At 39.3% G+C, this 21067-nt stretch overlaps 3 protein-coding genes across 3 annotated transcripts; all 3 read right to left on the bottom strand.

Moving 5' to 3' along the window:
• Positions 1-342: 342 nt before the first annotated feature.
• On the bottom strand, positions 343-3151 carry cfl1l (cofilin 1 (non-muscle), like). Its single transcript, XM_042433643.1, has 4 exons — positions 3035-3151; positions 1641-1936; positions 1389-1465; positions 343-1086 (listed from the first exon to the last, which is right to left on the bottom strand). The coding sequence occupies exons 1-4, from the start codon at positions 3035-3037 to the stop codon at positions 965-967; spliced, it is 498 nt and encodes a 165-aa protein (XP_042289577.1). The 5' UTR covers positions 3038-3151; the 3' UTR covers positions 343-964.
• Positions 3152-6162: 3011 nt separating this feature from the next.
• LOC121911821 (calpain-2 catalytic subunit-like) lies at positions 6163-12980 on the bottom strand. Its single transcript, XM_042433688.1, has 21 exons — positions 12741-12980; positions 11994-12063; positions 11102-11220; positions 10859-10992; positions 10604-10772; positions 10422-10505; positions 10153-10238; positions 9450-9524; positions 8761-8921; positions 8446-8615; positions 8321-8332; positions 7923-8134; positions 7787-7823; positions 7617-7682; positions 7476-7533; positions 7310-7374; positions 7091-7159; positions 6918-6996; positions 6560-6676; positions 6422-6480; positions 6163-6336 (listed from the first exon to the last, which is right to left on the bottom strand). Exons 1-21 carry the CDS (start codon positions 12975-12977, stop codon positions 6313-6315), a joined length of 2103 nt encoding a protein of 700 aa, XP_042289622.1. The 5' UTR covers positions 12978-12980; the 3' UTR covers positions 6163-6312.
• A 558-nt stretch (positions 12981-13538) lies between these two features.
• LOC121911822 (calpain-2 catalytic subunit-like) lies at positions 13539-19947 on the bottom strand. The gene is made up of 21 exons (XM_042433689.1): positions 19074-19947; positions 18551-18620; positions 18216-18334; positions 17919-18052; positions 17647-17815; positions 17442-17525; positions 17255-17340; positions 17089-17163; positions 16752-16912; positions 16493-16662; positions 16380-16391; positions 16015-16223; positions 15790-15826; positions 15528-15593; positions 15372-15429; positions 15225-15289; positions 15032-15100; positions 14860-14938; positions 14117-14233; positions 13970-14028; positions 13539-13880 (listed from the first exon to the last, which is right to left on the bottom strand). The coding sequence occupies exons 1-21, from the start codon at positions 19308-19310 to the stop codon at positions 13857-13859; spliced, it is 2100 nt and encodes a 699-aa protein (XP_042289623.1). The 5' UTR covers positions 19311-19947; the 3' UTR covers positions 13539-13856.
• Positions 19948-21067: the final 1120 nt, after the last annotated feature.

Here is a 21067-nt window from a genome sequence, read left to right as displayed (position 1 = left end):
TTTAAAGATATGACCATTAAAAAGTAGTTTACGGTCTTTAGTTATCAGTTTTATTTATGATCATTGAGTATTGTTACAAAGTGACCCTGAGGTCCTCATTGCTGTAGTGATGGGATATGAATGAATGAATGTTATCTGGCTATCCCAGTAAATATGACCTCCTGAGTCTGACAGGCCCCAGTTTTTCTTGGAGAATCCACATCCAGGTGCTAAGACCAACCCCCAGCTATCTGTTCATTATAGCCTTTATCAATACTTGTTTTTTGAAAAGGTGCATTTCCAACTAATAAAACACAAACAGTAAATAATGGAGGAAAAAATAAACCGCCCACACATGCACAATTGGTTTCATTGAATTTATTTGGCAATAACAAAACGTTGCATTGACTGCTGCAATTTCAGTGAAACTTTTTTCTTTGTAAAAGTACTATTTCTTTTTATAGGTGCATATCAAAGTGTAACAGTCTAGAAAAACAGATTTATGTCAAACAGGCCTATCCGTTTTGACCTAGTAAACTCTGGCAGGGTGTCTATAGGGATATTTTACAGGAGTTGTATGCAATTAGCAAGACATTATTAACCAATCCATATAATATAAATGGTGTACACTGGAATATGCAGGGAATCAAACAATATTGTATGTACACAGAAAGAGTGAGTGAATAATTTGAGGAATATAAATGTACTCAGTCAAGTGACAGAAATAGTATCATTCATCTATGAACAAAGAATGAATAATTTTACATCTGAACAAGTCTGATTTCACAGCCAAACTGGTGTGACTAGACAGTTTAGTAGGGCAGAGTTTTACGTTACAGGAATCTAATCCCATCCAGAGCCCAACCCATTCCCTTTAAGCTTTGTTAAACCAATCCAAAAAAACAATTTCAATTTGGAAATGCTGCTTTTGTCCTCTTAAACCTCTTTGAATTTATTTTGTGAAGCAGAGCGAAAGGGGGTTTGTTTATGACACAGGTCTCACAGGGTGGCCCTCAACTTTGATAACGCCTTTCCCCATCTTTTCTGCGAAATTATCCCTGTCGCCGTAATCCGCAAGGTCATTCATCTGCAGCTCATGTTTGATACCTGTGGAAGACATAAGAGTCACTTAAAAAAGGAGCAAAAACACCTTTAAACTTGAACTTCAAAGTTATCCTTGAAAAAAAGGAAAGGAAAGTGGTGATAACATTTTGAAATATGGAGCTTCTCCTAAAATAATCTGTATTTAAATAATAAATAAAACACACACACACACAAACCAGGGGATTTTCCTGAAGTTAGGCTAACAAGAGTGTTTAGGTTCTAAATCACCAATTCATTAAAAGATCAGGAATTAAGATATTTCTGTGGTCAGAAAAGAAAATTGAACAAAGCAGAAAAAACCCCACCTGTCAGGGACTTCTTGAGGGAATCTTTTGAGCTAGCGTAGTTCATTTTGTCTTTGATGGCTGCAGTGTCAGGAGCCCTGATATGAAGAGAAATCATTGTCCATAAATGTCCATACTTAGATTGCATCTGAGGATATTGTATTTTGCCAAGATTCTATTGCCAGACGTCTGAAGATTGCAATTAGATGTGGATGCAGATGCAAAAAATACATTTAAGAGCAGTTATGCTTCAATTGTTATATGAGGACCTACCACATCACGAAGACCAGTTCTTCTTTTTTACTTGATTCCTTGGTCTCAAAGTGGCAGTCATACAGCATGTAGCGGCACTGTTTAGGATCCAGGTGACTCAGGAAGAACTTGAAGACATCATCCACGTCTTCCAGATCTTTTTCCCTGAAGATTTTGCCCTCCTCCACATCAATGTAACGGCCATTGATTTCAAATATCACCAATCTTAGACGTTCCTTTTGGTCAGCATCACTTTTAACTACTTTCATTTCTTTGTAGATGTCTTTCACTCGGTCAGCGACTTGTACTCCGGACGTCTGTTTTGAGACAACACAAAACATTACATGTCAGTATTTAGTACAAAAGAAACGGACAAACCCATTGTTCATGACTCATGTCTTGTTTTGTCTACTTGATGCCATTTTTGTTTGATGTACTCTTTGGAAGGAGGTCAAATGTAATGTTGGTGAGCAAATTAATACAAAATGATTCAAATGTTGCACACATTTTAAGAAACTCGGCGAAGGGTCTTAAGAGAGATCATAAGATGAACGCACAGACAAATGCAGTTACTCAAGCCTTGATTTTGTATTTAAATGACGATAATGTTTGAATTTCATTCAATTTATTTTTTAAAAAAGTGAAAAGGCAGCTTTTTTCTTTGAAGACCACTCTATTCTCTTCTTAGTCATTCGATTTCGAGTTCACAAGTTTTAAATTTTACAGGTAAGTGTGCAAATTCTTGTAGAAACAGGAAATTAAGAGATAAAGAAGACATCACAGTATCAGCACTTTGGTAAGATTTGGGCCTTGGCTCATGTTTGAGCAGACGATGTTCACTTGTACTTGAGACGGAAAGCAGAACTGAAAGATGAAGAAACAGGAAGTTCTTCAAAACTAGACTTTGAGAGAAGTGTTAACGCTATTTCAGTAATTCATATGTGCATATATCTTAGCAGTTTTTCAGCAGTAACATGAAAAGGGTGTAGCTGCCCTAAGAATTTTCAAGGCCATGGCTCTGTCACATTCCAGTCATTGTCGAACAAGTTAGCACAAGAAAGACCGCCCCAAGGGATTCTCTCAGAACAAGTTTGAAGCACGAACAAAGCTTCCTCCATTTTGGAGGCAAAACCACACCTTGAACTAGCCCTTTCAAAACCCTAAAGTCTGTTTAAAAAAGAATTTCCTCAAGGTAACATCAAATGAATAATCTTTAAAGTCCAAGATATATTGATGACCAGACTTCACTGAAGTTGCACTTTTTTACATATATATATTGTCAAAATGAGGATGTTGCACTTCAAAGTTTCATCATCTCTAAATTATATGTCCTGTAGTGAATACAAATCACACAGAAGTTGCAAACTGACACAGCACAAGTCAAATCAGTCAAATTCTTTGAGAAAGCTACTCACCATTTTGCTTCTGATGTGTGAAGGAAACAGGCAGCAGAGAAAAAATGGCAGCAGCAGTCAAAATGCTGAAGGGTCATAAGGAAGGAGAGCAGGTTGACTCATGGAGGAGGAGCTGTGCTGTGGTAAATGAGCACACCTCCAAAAGCAGACCCACCCCCCTCTTCCCAGGTGTGCCACAGTTTCAGCTGCAACCTCAGCATTTGCATTTAATCATTTCAAATTTGAAGCCTAAATCACAATGCATAGGTGTGCTTCACTATTTGTCACAATAAACACATTTCTGTTGCCCTTTCCTTTCCTCTCCTTCCCATCTTCTTCGGTTTGGGAAAGGTAGAGATCTTCCTTTTTAGGTAAAACTCCAGGTAAGCTTGAGCCTGTCATGGGTGGGAGCGGCACCTAACACCCTTATAAGGAGAACAAACCTGTCCACATTTTAACTCATCTGCTGCTGAGATGCATTTCAATGTCCTTATATGGTAAAAGGTAGGATGAGTGCACAGATATGTGAAAAGGGTTTATCTACCTACCTACAGAAAGTGAGATGTTGCATTCTCATTAGATTGCAGTCATAGTCAACAGTTAGACATGCAAAAACCTTAATCTGATCCTCCTGTGAAGACAGCAAACATTACACTTATTTACTGCTTCTAAGTTTACTGTTTACTGATTCACAAAAAGTTAGAGTGCACAAAATTAGAGTGCAGACTCAGTGCCAGCCCTATTTTCTCTCTGTTTCAGTGGGCTTACAAGGCTTAGAGGATATCTTACAAAATGTTTGTGATGGCCTTAAGTCTCTCATGGAAGGAGCAAAATTACAAGTTCAAGGCTTTTGGAAAACAGCATTGACTGTGGTATGAGTATGAGTATAGTCTGCACATTGACTCCAAAACCTCAAGCTTGTTTAAATAGAAAAGAGTCAAGTCAAATCTTCATCAGGTAAAAAAAAAGGATCACAGCTTTCCACTCCAGGGGTGTAGCTAGCAATAAAGGGCCCAATTCACAGAAGAGGAACCTTGGCCTTTCTGCCCACTTTCCTCTGATCCATCAGCTTGCTTAGTCATAAGTACATAGTCATGAACATAGTCATAAGTAGAATCATTCACAAAAACCCTTAAAATGCATGGTGCTTTTCAAATTCTGTCAGTGGAGGACAATTTTGCAAAAGTATACCATGCAAAATTTAATTTAGTTTGATTTAAAACTTGCTCTACCTCATTAAGATATATTTTGTGCAGTTTTAAAGACTTCAACCAAACCTTGTTGCAAAATGTCTGTGTTTTGATGTACTGCTGCTTTTGAATTACATTAAAGATATATGTATTAACAACCCGGAAGAACTAGTAGATATTCCATCCTTTGTCTCCATGTTGTGCCAAATTTTTTATTCTGCATAACTTACATTAGCTACATGACTGTATTTCAGTCCAATATGAACATTTGTGAGTACATATTTTAGAATATTTAGGGATCACACACACACATTGCACACAGACAGAACAGATGTTCTCATAAGTCTTGTGAGAAAAAAATATTTGTAATGCAATGCTAGAGTAACATCATGCCTTTGGAGGAGGCTCTAAATGAAAAATACTACAACTACCGATGGTGAAGTCATTTCCTGTGTGAACTGGCTCATTCGCAAATGAATATTCTTCCATCTTTTTAGATGATAAACAAAGAGACTTTTTTTTTTGCAAAACTCTCCTTTTGATGGTGAAATTGGTGCATAGCCCATCCTCCACAGGGACTATTTTTAAATACTGATGCTCTGTTTCAGCATTGCAGTGGCTTTGCTTCCTCTGTGTGAATTAGTGGTTTACAGAACGTCAGAGTCCCGCCCCACATCCGGACTAACTTCTGTTCCAACACGAGTGCTGCCTAAATATCTGCACATGTCAGAGCATACATTACCTGCTAACATTTGCATTGCGAGCACTGGAATCTGTGACTTGTAAAGACAAGCTGAAATATAAGTTATATAAGTCAAATAGATGATAAAATGTTTGATAAAAGAATGATTGTTAAAGCTGCATTTTATGTCTTGTTGGTGAAGTGAGGGTTGTTTTATGGTTACCGTCATAACTGTGGTAAGGCCTTCCTACCAGAGCTAATGGCAGCCAGCAGCAACTTTTCAAAGTAGTAAAAGGGGAAATACAACCCTGAACCACATAGGGCAGGAAATGGCTGCTGCACTGCTCTCTGTGAAAACTTCATGCTGCTGCAAGCATATCACAGGTTTGGCCACAATCCAGTCACTGACGTCAAAGCAGCAAACCTAAATTTATGAGAACTCTGACATCTACTGGTATATTACAGGTACTGAGTTGGCCATTTGCTTTTGGGTTATGGCACACAATCTGTTGGACTCTGTCACTCTGCTGGTCTCTGTCAACAAAGACCAGGACAATTGAGAACCCGGCTTTCACCAGTAGATGTCATGCTTCACACAGATTTGGGTTGGTCTTTAAATCTACGCTGAATACTGTGTGGAGAAAAAAACATTGTTGTTTTGACCTATAGGTTCAAGTTTCAGGTCTGTTCAAGTCTCTTGCACTTCTGTCATTGGGTGTGGTCATTTATTCTTTCTCAGTTATATTTTCAGTCGGTGTACTATTACATATTAATTCTGCTACTCAAAAAACCTCAAAAATAATAAGCAAGTTTAAACTAACAAACAAAACAAAGCATTCTAGACGGAAAAAAGCTTCAGAGTTGATGTAGTAACTCAAACTGAAGTAACCTGCCAGCATATCATGTATTTATGGTTCAACATGACTCACAGTTAAACAAATTATGAGTCGAGCCATGCATCTTCAATAGACCTAATTTAGAAAACATACAGAGACAAGTTGGTGATGGGTTCTGTGAATACGCTCCCAAAGGAAAGTGAGGAGATGTCATACACAGCTGTGTGATTGAATCTCCAAAGGCCTTTTGATTTTCTATGACCATAGACTCCATCAGTGGGTGACAGTAAAATTCTTACATGAAATGAATATTTTAAGGCAGAAATGAAGTATTCACACTACAACATCCTCAGTGCAGTGGATATACAGTATATACTGTAACACAAAACAACAGACTCTTATTTGTGGGAGATTTTGGTTTTATTATATTTGTGGATAATTAAAACTAATTATTTTCCTTCAAGTTTAGTATCCATTGATTAAGTTGTACACAAAACACAAACTTATCCAAATATAAAGCAAATATGCAGTTAAGATGACTGTTTATCAACATCAGCATGAATTCTTCAGCTGGAAACAGTCAGAGCTCCTCTACAACATCGCCAGATTCAGCCACTGTGGATGAAAACACAAGCGTAACTCTATGGTCCATTAACCATCACCTCATATTTTTGTGTCATAATCACTGACAGGCTCTTACCTCCATAAAACCCAACTCTATCACACCAGACCCATCCTTGTCCAGGGTGTTGAAGGTGTCTGTAAATTAAATAAAACATCAGAATTCTACATAATGTCTGCATGGCTGTGAGATAAAAATGTGGTCACAAAAACTCACTGAAGAGTGACTCTAAGCGGATCAGACAGCCCACAAAGTTGTCAAAGTCAATGGTGAGGTTTGGTTCACTGTAGCGGGCCACGATTATCTGATGCAGCGAGTTGTTGAGAGAGAAACCTGCCAAAATGCAACAAGGTGAACTGAGAGAAAATGTGTAAAAGCACACAAGGGAGAAAAACACAGCTTTAAACAAAAAATCTACAGTACATCCATTATTTTTTAATGTTTGGATTATTTCATGCAACTCAAGTTCAGTCAAGTCAAACCAGTATCTTCTACCCTTGTCCCTCTGCACTTTAGCCGGTTGAGGACACAAATGTAGCCTAGAGAAACATATTTTTTTAAATGGTCTTCTCACCTGCAGCCTCCACTGCCATCCGCATCTCAGAAGCGCTCATACAGCCACTTTGGTCTGTGTCTCTCTCTCTGTACAGATCCTAAAGGAGAGCCCAACAAATGATTATATACTATCACCATTGCACTAATTAACTATGGTATACATGCTATGTTAATATTAACAGAACAACATACCAGGAACCTTTCAATCTTTGTCCACAGGATCTTAAATTCTACCACTCCCAGCTTGCCGCTTCCATCTTTCTTTGAAGAAAATGTCAAAGAAAATTGTAACATGCTCCATACAGATGGTAAGTAAAACTGTAAGGGTATTTCAATTTATTGTTAGTTGAAATAGACGGTTCTTGGATGTCTCCTGGCATAACTAAGAAGGAAGACAAATGCAAAGGATACATCTAGCAGGTTGACCATGTCGCGGCATGTTGCCAGGCTAAACCCGTTGGTTTTGATGTCATCTCCTAAAAATGAAACACAGGGATAAATTGCTCTTAATGTCAGGTGCACATAATTGCGCATACTGAACTTGTTTGGAATAGGCGACACAGATAATTTCTCTTACGCTTAACCACAACTCGGTTGAGGATTCTTTGCAGCTCAAATGCAGACATCTCCACGTCCTAAGAAGCATATGACACAGACACGTTGTAAATCATAAGAACAATGAATTGAGGACCATATATCAGATCTTTAGCATACTTACATGTCCGGCGAGCTGTCCAAACAGTCTCTTGAATCTGTCACTGATATCATCTTCATCAATATGAATCTAGAGATGACAAAGAAACATTTTTTTCCACTTCTTTCTCAAAATATTATCAATGTTGTTTTATATCATCTTCAAATGTTTTTATCAAAGGGATATGATTTTACCTGCTCAACATGGCACTCTACAGGGTCGTCAATTTCCCTAAAAGCAGCAAGAAGTCATAGTTATACACTTATTTGGAATTCTATGATATTCATGTCATACCATTTGTCTTGGCACTTATTTGTGAAAGGAACATACTGGAAATCAGCCTGTTTCTCAGAGAACACCCGCACATAAAAGTCGCCATTCTTGTTGGGCTCAAAGGTGGAGGGGATGATGAGGTATTCTCCAGGAGGAAGACAGCAGCGGTTGGACACTTCCCGCAAATTGATGAAGGTCTCAGAGCGTGCAGCCGAAGAGTTGTACATGAAGAAATTTTTCTTCAGGTGCACTTGCCTTTTCCCAGAGTACTAGAAAATGACACACGTATGGTCACATGAGGGCGCCCTATACCTTCCCTCTTGCCTTCTACTTTTTTGTATTAGATATCAGCATAGTTTGAGAGAATTTACAGGACTGAAAATTGAAATCAAATGCAACAAATTCTTTGAATACTCATTCTTAGTATCCAAGTATCTGCATCTTTGCACACATACCTCCTCAGGCAGCTAAAAAAAGACAAAATAAATGAAATGTAAGAATAGGTGCAAAATAAAGTTACAAATAGTCTCTACTGAATAGAATACTATCTTACTTTGCCATCTTAAAGGCAGCTTGTTACCTCATAGATGGCAAAGCCGATGGTCTCCATGTCCTCCCCCATTTTCCTCCTACGGCGCTTGTTCTTCTGCATCAGGCCCACAATGAAGGTGCAGCCCTCCTCACCATCATCAGGGTCGTCATCCACCTCACCCAGCTTTATGACAAACTGAGGATTCATCCAGAAAGAATCTAGGAAGGGAAGCAAAGGTTGGAATGAAATTGATCAACAGTGTTATAGCTGCAGCCTTTGCATTTGCTTCCAATAAAATCATTTCTAAAACACATAAACCAGCGGTGGATTCTGAAGGGAGATGATTGTGAAACTGGTTCATACTTGGATAGTTTCTGCAGCCACCAGCTGACACGCCTCTTCTCCATGTGTCTTCAAACTCCGACTCTGCCCATTTCTTGTACTCATCGCCCGAGAGTGCGTCAGGGGTGAGGTTGCAGATCTCCAGACGGGAATATTGGCGCAGGAAATCAGAAAATGACATCCTGTGAAAAAAAAGGAGTAAGGAGCAAGATTTAAAAAAAAAAAAAAGATAATATCACATTCTTACCTATGTATGATCTTCTTCTTTCACAGGAGTATCAATAATATAAGAGTATATCAGTACTAGGAACCAAGAATATTGATTTTCTTGGTATTGTGACCTTTGACCTTAGCACTCCTTGGTAAAATTTACAAAGAAATTTCCAAAATGTTTGAAGTCAGCCAATAATAGTTGGTAGTTTTCTCTTTATGACATTATTTACCATTTTTCTGTTGCCTTGTTGTAAGAAGTATTGGTTAAGTTCATTGATTAAATTCCTAAAATATCTAAATGCTATTTAGCACAAACAACAAACAACAATGGGTGGACAAAGTTTTAAGAAACACATGTACCTGTAGCATATATTGAAGCAGTATTTACCTGATTGCACTACATTGCATATTTGCTGTTTTTATGTGTAGGACAAATACATTTTTAAATTCATGTTGTTCATGAGTGTTTGGTGAAGAAAAGTATTTTTTTGGGTTACCAGAACTCCCCGTCTTCAGAGCGGTTGGTCAGCCTCGCCCGGTCAGTATTATTCACATATCTCCACTCAGAAGACCTAGAAAAATGTGCCATTACACTTTTAGTTAAAGATAGACACAACAGACACATAGCACAAACAGGTAAACACTTGCACTTTTACGTCACACACTGCTCCACCTACACCTTGAATACAAAGTAAGCTGTCAGTCTTTTTGTTTCAGGACTTACCAGCCGTTCCACTGGTTGTGTATGTGTTAAATACATGACAGAATAACACACACCAAACAAAGGATAGATGTTCTAAACAGGCTGGGTCCTCTCATGAACAACACGACGCAACATATACAACTGAGGCTGAGTAGAACATTATTACATTTGTATCACAGGTATGTGGTCATAAACTAAATTATTAAACAAATCACATTTTTGACCAGATGATGGTGCGAGGAGACATTTCACTCAAAACCACAAATGTCAACCTCATAGTGAGGAAACCAAAGTCAGTAAGATTCATCCTCTGGGGAACATGAATGACTGTACAATCCATCCAAGAGTTGTTGAGATATTTCAGTCTGGACTAGACTCTAGACCCTAGACTACACTAGTCCTACTCTGGAGTAGATGCCAATGATAAATAATTAGAGCTAATATGAGCATGTGCGTTGTTTTTCCCTTGAAATTCCCCAGAATTGTATAATACTCACTTGTCACTCCAGGCTCCATTCCACTCCACCTGACCCCATGGGTTTCTAATCCTAATCAGCTGCACCATGTCGCCTCTGTACTCCACCTGATGCAGAATAAGTCAATTACTCTCAACCAGAAAAAACACAAAATTGTGAACCTAGAAACAACACAAAAAAAAGGGAAAACAAGGAAATAGACCAAACCCCAATTAACCAAATTCTAACATCTATCATAAAGCATATTTGCCATGTGATCCACTGTGTCGTATGTATATAATAATACACACCTGCTCTGCTCCTGTCACAGAGTAGGCATGGCCCTTCACCAGCTTGCGATATGTGACGGCTTCTGAGTCGGATGCATTGGTGATCTGGGGTGGAGAGGAAAAGCTTGTGAGGTAAAAACCACCAGATACAGCGAAGACATGAAGTAGGCTACATGAGAGTGAAACAAGAAACTCAAACAAACATCAATGGAGCATCCCAGAAGAGAGCCTCTGTCCAGGGCCTTCTTAATGATTTTGAAGAGGCGGGGATCTGCTTTGCTCAGGTCGTGACGCTCAGCAATGCCTCCAGTGAAGTCCTCGAAACCCTCAGTAGTGCTTCCTCCAGAAAGGGCCTCGTAGCATCCATTTAGCCTGTAAGTAAAAAGAGTAGAGTTCATGACAGACTAGACCAGAAAAAGAGATACTGAAATAAACAAAAATTTTCCATGCTGCCATACTTGGCGTAAGCTTTCTCCAGCAGTGCACTCCAAAACTCTGAGCCCTCTGCTGAGTGAACAAACAGCAGCTTTCCATCTCTGGTGGGCAAGCGATCATCGACCACCACATCCACCCACTCACCAAACTGCCAGAACTGTGAATCACAGAGAGAGGACACAAGTAGTCCATTTGTTTGTGCTACTTTAGTTCTCAAAGATTGAAGCTGTGGTTAATTGGGACATAAGGTCTGTGTTACAAAGTACCTCAAAGTGAAAGATGCCGGCATAGTTCTTCTCAAAGCTTTGGTCATGGGGTACAACACGAGACAGAACTTGTTTGTTGAGAGTCAAGGAGGCGATAGCTGCCAGGAGCCAGCAGTCACCTGAACACAAGATGACAGTGTTGGAAAAAAGAGGACTCCTGCATAAAATGTTCCCCAGAGGGTTACAAGTTCTCACATGTTCATTTTGTCATAGTGACACATCTCCAAAACATAGCAGGTATGCATTTTGTTTGTACACACACCTCAGTTGTGCAAAGTCACAGTTGTTGTCTTGTCTCGCATTACTCATCAGCTGCAAGCACAGCCCACACATGTATGCAACTCAGACCCACCTACACATGTATGCAACTCAGACCCACCTACACTGGGTGTAGACAGAGAGGTGCAGGACTGAAGGAGATGTTTTGTACATACTGACAGCTGGTGTCTATGCACAGGAATTCACTAGGAGTTATGAGGTTTAGATGTTATTACAATGGTGCAATGTTAAAAAATCACATGCAAAAGACTGTCACCAGGGATAAAGATAATACTGAAAGATAGACAACAGTGTCAGAGGAGAAGCAGAACTACAGTGTCTTAGTTTAATTTACTTTTAGTCAAATGTGCTAACTGTGACGATATGAGATAAGCATGCAAAGTCACTCAAATATTTTGGAAGTGCTGAGGACGGAAATATGTGTTCTTTGTGGAATAATGTAAATATCTAATTGTAAATGCCTCAAAATGCCTTTGAATGTGATTCGGCTGTAAAATAACAATTAGAAATGTAGATCAGTCAAAAGTGAGACTTTGTTGTAAATGCTTATATGTGCGTGCGTGTGTGTGTGTGTGTGTGTGTGTGTGTGTGTGTGTGTGTGTGTGTGTCTCACCAAGTGCTCCTTGACAAATATCAGTCCTGGAGGCTTTTTCAACAATGAATTGTGGATTTGAGCACAATTCCTGAGAAAAAACAAATATTAGAAATTGAGCCATATTGTAAAACTTCTTCACATCAACACTTTTTAGTTGGCCTCTATTCTGTTATAAACCCTTATTTGAATGACTATGTTTTGCTTAATATCATAATTGTGCATTTCATTACTCAATGTAACATCTCTTGGGTGCTGACACGCTTCAGGAAAACAATGTCTACATTACATGCAGACTTACTGCAAATGTATGTAATCAATACCCATATTTATGCTGTAATATTGCAAATTTCAGCATTACAAAGACGACTGCTTGCAGTTTTCTATCTTTTAAAGTCTGTCACTTTTTCAGCACATTGATAAAATATCAACAATTTGGTACACTGATAAACAGACTCAAGCTTATATCACTGAACAGCAGCAATTACCTATTTATTCTAAAAATCAGTGTTTAGGCTATTGACTGACATCCCAGGAGCAAAAGAGTATGAACAAAATAGTTCAAATTAAGATAAACTCAAATGCTGTCAACAATACCCATGTGAAAACATTCATCTTTGATTTCTAGTGTTCAAAAAACAATTTTGAGTTACACACAAGTGCAGGCCCTCCATAAAACACACTTAGTGGTTGTATTTTTCCAGAATGTATATCCAGTACTGAAGCCACATCAGCAGCCTGTATGTCCAGCATACAGGCTGTACCCACCGTGGGTCTCATCCAGGTGATGCCCCGAACTTTGTAGGAATTTGGTCCAAGTTCATTGAAGCCCAGGGATGAGGGCAAAGCCTCAAAGCATTCGTCCTCATACAGCTGTCCCCTCTCCAGACAGCTTCTCCTCAGCGACTCAAAGTCCTGGTTGAGGTATTTCACCGCCTGAGAGTTAGATCCAATCCCGTGTGATTTCTCACGGTTGTGCTGAAGCTTAGCTGCCATGCCAGACATTTTAAAAGATTTAAAGATGTTCCACAATATCTGTCTGTGACCGTCACTAAGTATGTGTGTGTGTGTGGTTAGACGAGTTCTGTGTGATATAGTGTGTGCAGCTCTGCTCTCTCCACACCCTTTATTGTTCATACCAGACAGCAAACCTGCTGTGGATCACCTGTTCCATCCAACCTACTTTGCATCTGCCTTTGAATTAATGACCCAGATGTGGCACACAAGGATAGATGGGTGAAACTTGTGCTGATCAACAACACATTTGATCAGTGGAATAAAATCTCAACTACATGTTTACTGTACCTACATGTTTACATGCACCACAGTAACTTTTGCATGGTGCTACATTTCTGATCCACAATCATAAACAGTGAAAACACAGTTTTCAATTAATCATTTATTCATTTGTCTGTAAACCAATCAACAACAGCAGATTATATTTGAAAGGCACAGACACTACAGATGTCTCATTCAATATCTGTTAACCATTTAATATTTCTGATTTGTACAAGATTTTATAAATACTAATAATCCAGAGGCCATAGTTTCTTAGTCTCTTTATTTTTTTTTTATCATTTGACACAAGTTTTGCAAAGGCTAATAGAGCAAAAACACCAACCAAGTTTTTCCCTACTGAAAAAAGGTTTATTTTTTTCCATTTATAGTTATCTTACAGCTATCTTTAGTAAATACCATTAAAATGTCCACATACATTTTGCCAATTTTTAAGCATTTAGGATATAGAGTGTATATGAAAAGTATTTTTATTGGGTTTACTTAATTTATAAAGATGAAAAATTAGTTCTTATTTATTGTTAATTGATTGAACTTTGTCCTCCTGCAGACATCATGAAGGGATCTTTACTTGTGTTGTCCCCGGGGCTAGTAGATCGCCAGACACAGCCACTGTAAAAGAGAACAAAATTACACAACAAGCTGTTTAAACAAGGAATGCCAACAAACCAGCAGCTTTTGTCGTTGTCCTGTTCACATACCTGTTGCATGTCCAGCTCAATCTTTCCTGAGCCACCTCTTTCCAGAGCCTTAAACATTTCTGGTTGAGAGACAGAAAAGAAACACTGGTAACGCAAACATGCCACAGCCTTTTAATCCAGACCAATATGAGATATATCAAGACTTACTGAAGAGCATTTCCACTTTAATGAGGCAGCCAACAAAACTGTCAAAGTCTATGGCATACTGAGCATCGGCATAACGACTGACAATGGCCTGCAACACAGCAATGTTCACCTGGAAACCTGTTGAAGAAAAACACCTGTCACTTATCATAATTTTTTGTGAAGGTCAGTTTCATAGTTGCGAATAATTTTACATCCTTGAGGAGTATAGTTTTTAGAAAGGTGTCAGATATTAGCAGGATAATAAATGGGGAGTTATGTTACACAGCCTCTCCTATGTTGTTTTGTCCTTGTGGCAAAGTAGAAATGAATGAAATCTAGGTGAGGGGGAGGAGTCCTCCAACTGGCTTATCCAGTCTTCCAGTTAGTTTAGGTCTCACACACACACTGTCAACTGTGCCAACATGCAGTTAGTTGTTCCTGCAGGGTCAGATGCAGTCCAGAAGAACGAGCCCAGAAAAATGTGCAGCATAGGTTGTTTACGAAGTTGCATTTAAATATTTTGCCTTGAAAAACATGAATGCCTTTTTCTAATATGTGTCTCATAACTTGGTAAACAGGTCTGTCAACTATAATGACATACTAGTCTGCAGGCAACATATCTAAAATGCTAATGTTTCTCCTGAAATATGCAAATGACCCTGTTTCCATAATTTACAACCATTGGTTTCAGTGTTTAAGACTTTAATCTGTATATTTGGTTTTATTCCAGTGTTTAAGATTGCTCACGTGATAATGTGTGTTACCTGCTTCAGTGGCAGCGCCTCTCATCTCGTGGGAGCTCATGGTGCCAGAGTTGTCCACGTCATGATTTTTGAAGATCTCCTATATAAACCCACACATCCATGTGTTGTGTTAACAGATACAGCCAGGTTTTCCCAAATGACCAACAGTCATTTCATATGAATCACAACTCACCAAGTATTTCTGGATTTTGTTCCAAAGCATGTGGAATTCCATCAGTCCCAAACGGGCACTTTCATCTTTCTGGAGAATATTAAGGTTTTGTTTGTTTTAAAAAAAAAAAAAGTCTTTAATTTTCCACTCAATTGATCATTCACAAAATTATAGTGCACCCAAATTCCAAAATTTTATTCCTAAAAGAGGATACATCCAGCAGACTGATAATAAGACGACATGTCTCAAGGCTGAAGCCATTTGTCTTGAGATCAGACCCTGCAAGAAAGTGACAAAACATAGGTACCTCAACTCTGCAGTCAATGAAAATACAATTAATTAATCTGTTCATTGTACTTACGGTGAGAGACGACATTGTTCAATATTTTCATCAGTTCAAAGGCTGATACCTCCCTGTCCTATTTGAAAAATGTATATTATTACCTGAACTGTAATTATTGATCCAGATCAGAGCTGATTATATGTTTCATTTACTGTCAGTTCTTATGTTACCTACATTGCCAGCAATCTGCTTGAAGAGTTCCTTGAAATGAGGATCCACATCACGCTCTGATATTTCTTCCTGTGAGATAAAAGCATGGGCTCTTCAGATAAATTATTATAGGCATTTGTATTACAGTAGATTAATATGACACATTTATAATTGAATGTCACACATTTTTCTTCATTTCCACCCAGTACTAATGTTAAGGTTTTCTGGAAACCATTTCACATTTACTGCATGTAAGAATGGCTTATCACTCTGTGTATTTCCTTACCTCCTCTATTACAGCATCAATCTTTGCCTCCAGTGGACTGAAAAAAATAGAAATGCACAGTTTGAGCTTACTCTGTTAGGTGTGCAAGGAAAAAACATTCACACTAAGTGAATCTAGGACTGAGTCCTGAGACCAGAGAAGGGAGCCAGCATCTAAGCCTTGTCCACTAGATGGCTGTATAAGCTAAAGGTGACATTTGAGAGAGCCGTATGTTCACACAGGTACCTGGAGGCTGCCTGTTTCTCTGAGAACACCCTGAGAATAAAGCTGCCGTTCTTGTGAGGCTCAAAGGTTGAGGGGATTATGGCATATTCTCCTGGAGGAAGTTTGAAGCGGTCACACACTTCCCGTGTGTTGATAAAGGTGCTCATCGCCACAGATTTCTGTTGCAGCAGGAACTCCGGACCTAGGTGAACATTGCTGCGACCTTTATACTGAAGATTAATGGAAAAAAAAGTTTTACTACTGAGATGTCAGACAGCTACCAAGAATTTCACAATGAAGGAAGCAATAGTAGTGACAATCGTAATGTCTTTTTCGCATTTAGAATTTCAGTTTTAAGTAAGACATTAAATAGAACAAATACTCACCTGATCTGGGATCTGTAAAAAGACAACAGACAAGGGATTTTTTAAAAATCATCATAAAAAGAGTCAAATGCAGAGTCCTGATCTTATGTGGTATGTCATATAATCTACAATACCTCATAAATGGCAAAGCCAATAGTCTCAAGTTTGCGGTCAAGCCTCCGCTGCCGTCGTCCATCCTTTTGCATCAGCCCCACCAGAAAGGTGCACCCATCCTCCCCGTCCACAGGATCATCATCCACATCTTCCAGATGCACCACAAACTGAGGGTTGGATGGGAAGGTTGCTGGAGCACACAAAAGTGTAGTATTGTTAGTGATGTAATGTAACAGAGCTTCTCCCCCAGACATACACTTCACATGGTTTCTCTGTTACCTCGGTAATTGCGGCAGCCGCCAGCAGTGGAGCCGACCCTCCATATCCCTTCAAACTGATGGTGGTTCCAGTGGCCCACGTCATCACTCATGAGTGTATCTGGGGTTAAGTTACAGATCTCCAGCGTGGAAAAATGCTTGATGAAGTCTGAATAGGACATCCTGAGGAGAGGAAAACAATTTCTCAACAAAGAAAATGTTTCTCATGAATCATCTTCAGATCATTTGGTCTGAGAGTCTGAGCCTGGTGATGTAGGAGCTTATGATTACTGACCTGGTGCTGTTAAAGCATTAACAAACTATCAAAAATTGTATTGTAAAATTGTTGGTGGATTTACCAGAACTCTCCATCTTCAGCCACATGGTTCAACTTTGATTTTTCATTTCCTTGGACGTACTTCCATTCACTGGATCTAATTATGATAAACAATCAAGCTTTTAGGAAAATCCTGAAAATAACCAGTGGTAGCTGATGGTTTACAGATTCAGATCAGATTTGTTTACCCATCACTCCAAGGCCCTGTCCACTCCACTTGACCCCATGGATTCCTGATGCGGACCAGCTGAACCACCTGGCCTTGAAAGTGAACCTGGGGCAGAAAGCACACTGTAGTTTGCATGCAGTAAAATAAAATAAAAAATCAGTTTATATTATATTAATACCTGCTGACAGTTTAGGCAAAGCATATACCTCTTCTGCACCAGTGACTGAGTATGCATGTCCTTTTACAAGTTTGAGAGCTGTAACTGCCTCTGTCTCATAGGCACTGGTGATCTGAAAGCACCAGAAAGCACAAATAAACATTTCAATCTGATGACATCAGTACTGTGTGACTGTTGGTGTGTTTGTTCGCAGATCAGCATGTAAATTAATATGAAAATAAGATTTGACTCACATCGATGGAGCAGCCCATTAGCGAGCCCAGAGACAAGGCCCTCCGCATGATTTTGAAGAGTTGTGGCGGAGCCTTGTCCAAGGAGTATATTTCTGCGATTCCTCCGGTGAAATCCTCAAAACCCTCAATGGTGTTTCCTCCTGACAGGGCCTCATAGCAGCCATTCACTCTGTCAGACAATGAGGGATGTGAACATGTTCACCTAGCACTGTGTCAAGCACAATACAGAAACATTTTGATGAAGCAAAAAATATGAAAAGAACAATCTATACTTAGCATAGGCCTTCTCCAGCAGGGCGCTCCAAAACTCTGAGCCCTCCGCTGAGTGGACAAACAGCAGCTTTCCATCTCTGGTGGGCAAGCGGTCATCAATCACCACATCCACCCACTCACCAAACTGCCAGAACTGAGAACAACAGAGAGAGAACACAAATGAGAAGACAACAAAAAACACTGTACTGTAACACTAAAGAAAGAAAGAAAGAACCCCACCAATACAATATTTATACTTAAGAATAGTATAATGATTTTGCTTATAGTGGTTATATCACAACAGGTCTTTGTCTGACCTGGAAGTGAAATATTCCAGCATAATCTTTGGTGAAACTCTGTCCAGAGGGCACCACGCGAGCCAGGATCCGCTTGTCTAGAGTCAGAGAGGCTATGGCAGCCAGAAGCCAGCAGTCACCTGCACAGTCAGAGCAGGTACATGACTACATGCTCTGAGATTGGGCAACATGTGATGTTCACAACATTGCTGTAAACCACATGTACCAACAAACCCCTCAGTGATCTTTCTTACAAGCTTAATGGTAGAATGGGTGGAGCGTTTAGTACAGGGATGTTTGTGTTTCACGTCATTGAGCCATCTATTTGTTTATCCATTCTCTTTCTCCCCACTTACCCAGAGTTCCTTGGCAAATGTCCGTCCGTGTGGCTCCATCATCAATGAACTTTGGGTCAGAACACAGCTCCTATTAAAACAACATTTGAGTCTGGTTTTATGAAGGATTTCAGGATAGATGTCAGGATGAAATAGTTATATATGTCATTATTTCAGATTGAGAATTAGAAAAATGAATAAATCACTGGAAATGGATCATCTAGTATCACACTGCTGAGATGATAGTTTGTGTCTAAACAATATACAGCCTTGAAAATAATTCACACATCATATCACTATGATCCAACACATTTTGGTCAATTCTCTCCCAAAGCATGAAATTTGGAAGCCAAAAATATTTTCCTTTTGTTCTCAAAGGACAAATTCCTGAGCTCTGCTTTCCTCAAAAGTCAATGCTCACTGATGAATCATTGTCAAGCTCATAAAAGACCTTTTCATTGAACCATAATACAGTATAATATTACAGTACGATTAGTGTTACTTATTCTCTCATTACTGCGTGTTTTTCTCAGTGGTATCTTACCTTTGGCCTCTTCCAAACAACACCCCTGGACTTGGATGAGTATGGTCCGAGTTCATTGTAGCCCAGTGACTTGCACTCAGCTGGAAAGCAGTCATCCTCAAACAGGCGTCCGCTCTTCAGACACTGCTGGCGCAGAGTCTCAAAGTCCTGCTGGGAAAACTTCACAGCCTTCTTGTTGGTACCAATACCTTGCTTTCTCTCCTGCTGATGGGCCAGCCGACCTGCCGTGGATGTCATCCTCACCTCTCGAGTGTGTGCAGACTCCTTAGATGCTGAGACTGGATTTCGCTCTTTGTGAGCTGAGTCTGGCTGACTTGTGAGTTGAAACACAATCGAGACGGGGCTTTGTCACAGCTTTCTTTATAGCTGCCACAGGAGAGGTGATGATAGGCTGGGATCACCGACTGGGAGGGGCTTCCACTGGACAGGTGAGGCAAACAAAACAGACAGAAGCAACCCTAAGCAAATCTGCAAGAGATGGCTCTGACCACAGCTGAAATACAAACAGGGACACACCTAAAGGCAACTTCAAGCACCACTGTCATTGCCTCATTTTGATTTTGTGTGTGTGTGTGTGTGTGTGTGTGTGGTCAGGGTGGGCAATGAATTACATTTATTGTCTCCTACTACAAAAGCAGAGAAAGCAAATTATTTGCTTAATTTTTATTTGTCTGACAGGTTATTATTGCACATTCTATACAACGTATAACATAGAGGTTGAGGTGTTTGTCTCCAAGGGATTACATGCAATACATCATACAGCTGAGAGTTGTGAAAGGAAAGCTTAAATGCATGTGATGAAACAGCTGTTTAATTGAGAAAGAATAAGAAGGGGATATAAATGACATTGCAACATTAAACCTGGGGGACTGTCTGTAGCCAGTGAGCTTTGGAGCGTAGTCCTTATATCCTTATTCTGTACGTACATCCCGTAAGCTAAATACAGCAATACAAATCCCAAGCCAAACAGTCATCAAAGTCAAAACTCAGCTGGCTTGATCAGCTGGTTTAGTCAGGAGCTAAATGTGCCAATGTTGCTACTGTTGCATGCAACACTGTTTGTTTTATCAGAAGATGATTCATGTACAAGCTTCAGAAGCACTACAAGCACTGATGGTCAATAAGGATACGTATTCAAAGCTAGTGAGTGTTAGTGAAGCCACCCTTGTTTGATATCAATTAGACAATAAAAACAGAAAAAGACACTAAAAACAGAAAAGAAAATTCCTTTAACTGTCTCTCATAGAGGAGTGTTTAAACTGCAGACCAGAGCTGCAGGTGTAGTGTTTGTTCAAGTTCAGGTTTATTTGTATAGCACAATATCATTCAAAAGCAATTCAAAGTGCTTTACAGATAGATAGATAGATAGATAGATAGATAGATAGATAGATAGATAGATACATACATACATACATACATACATACATACATACATACATACACACACAAAACTAATTAAAAGCTAAATTGAATAAAAATGTCTTCAGCTTATTTTTAAAATAATTTAGTGTTGGTGCATTAACACTGAAGGGTTTACTGCCAGTTTTTGATTATATTTGGAGTAAACGGCTCTCTTGTGACCTGAGAAACAAACAGGGAGAACATGCAAACTCAACACAGAAAGTTTGAATGTTTTGAATGAGCTAAAGGGTTTGGTTGGTTTTTACATGAAAAGGGCATTACAATAATCTATTTGTCTATTCTACTCTCTAATTATTTGATCTTATTCAATTTGTATGGACACAGCAACATGATCAAAAGCATCCTGCAGAGAAATCCACTGGTGCAGCAGATTGTTGGAACTTTTCTTGATTTAAGAGCTGATTTAGATGATCCTGAGTCATATTTTTATGTGCCAACCCTCCACACACAATGGACACATGGGGTATCCACTTGGATAACAATTATGAGGTTATCCACAGTTCCTCGAAAGTGTGCTGTGGGAAGTTGGAAAAAGTGTGGGTAATAAACCATCGAATGTGTGCTGACAGCCT

The sequence above is a fragment of the Thunnus maccoyii genome, chromosome 14 (genome assembly GCF_910596095.1).
Source record: "Thunnus maccoyii chromosome 14, fThuMac1.1, whole genome shotgun sequence".
Taxonomy (NCBI): domain Eukaryota; kingdom Metazoa; phylum Chordata; class Actinopteri; order Scombriformes; family Scombridae; genus Thunnus; species Thunnus maccoyii.
The sequence above is the reverse complement of the archived record's forward strand: the minus strand, read 5'-3'. Positions and strand labels throughout refer to the sequence as shown.

Coding starts and splice junctions, on each gene's coding strand:
- LOC121911822 (XM_042433689.1), bottom strand. CDS start 19,310: ATGACATCCACGGCAGGTCGGCTGGCCCATCAGCAGGAGAGAAAGCAA. Junction 18,621..19,073: donor TTGTTTGGAAGAGGCCAAAG/GTAAGATACCAC, acceptor TTGTTTTAATAG/GAGCTGTGTTCTGACCCAAA. Junction 18,335..18,550: donor CATTTGCCAAGGAACTCTGG/GTAAGTGGGGAG, acceptor CTGACTGTGCAG/GTGACTGCTGGCTTCTGGCT.
- LOC121911821 (XM_042433688.1), bottom strand. CDS start 12,977: ATGTCTGGCATGGCAGCTAAGCTTCAGCACAACCGTGAGAAATCACAC. Junction 8,922..9,449: donor TCTGAAGACGGGGAGTTCTG/GTAACCCAAAAA, acceptor TTTTTTTCACAG/GATGTCATTTTCTGATTTCC. Junction 6,997..7,090: donor CAAAGATTGAAAGGTTCCTG/GTATGTTGTTCT, acceptor GCTCTCCTTTAG/GATCTGTACAGAGAGAGAGA.
- cfl1l (XM_042433643.1), bottom strand. Junction 1,466..1,640: donor GAACTGGTCTTCGTGATGTG/GTAGGTCCTCAT, acceptor TCTTCATATCAG/GGCTCCTGACACTGCAGCCA. Junction 1,087..1,388: donor CCTCAAGAAGTCCCTGACAG/GTGGGGTTTTTT, acceptor TGTCTTCCACAG/GTATCAAACATGAGCTGCAG.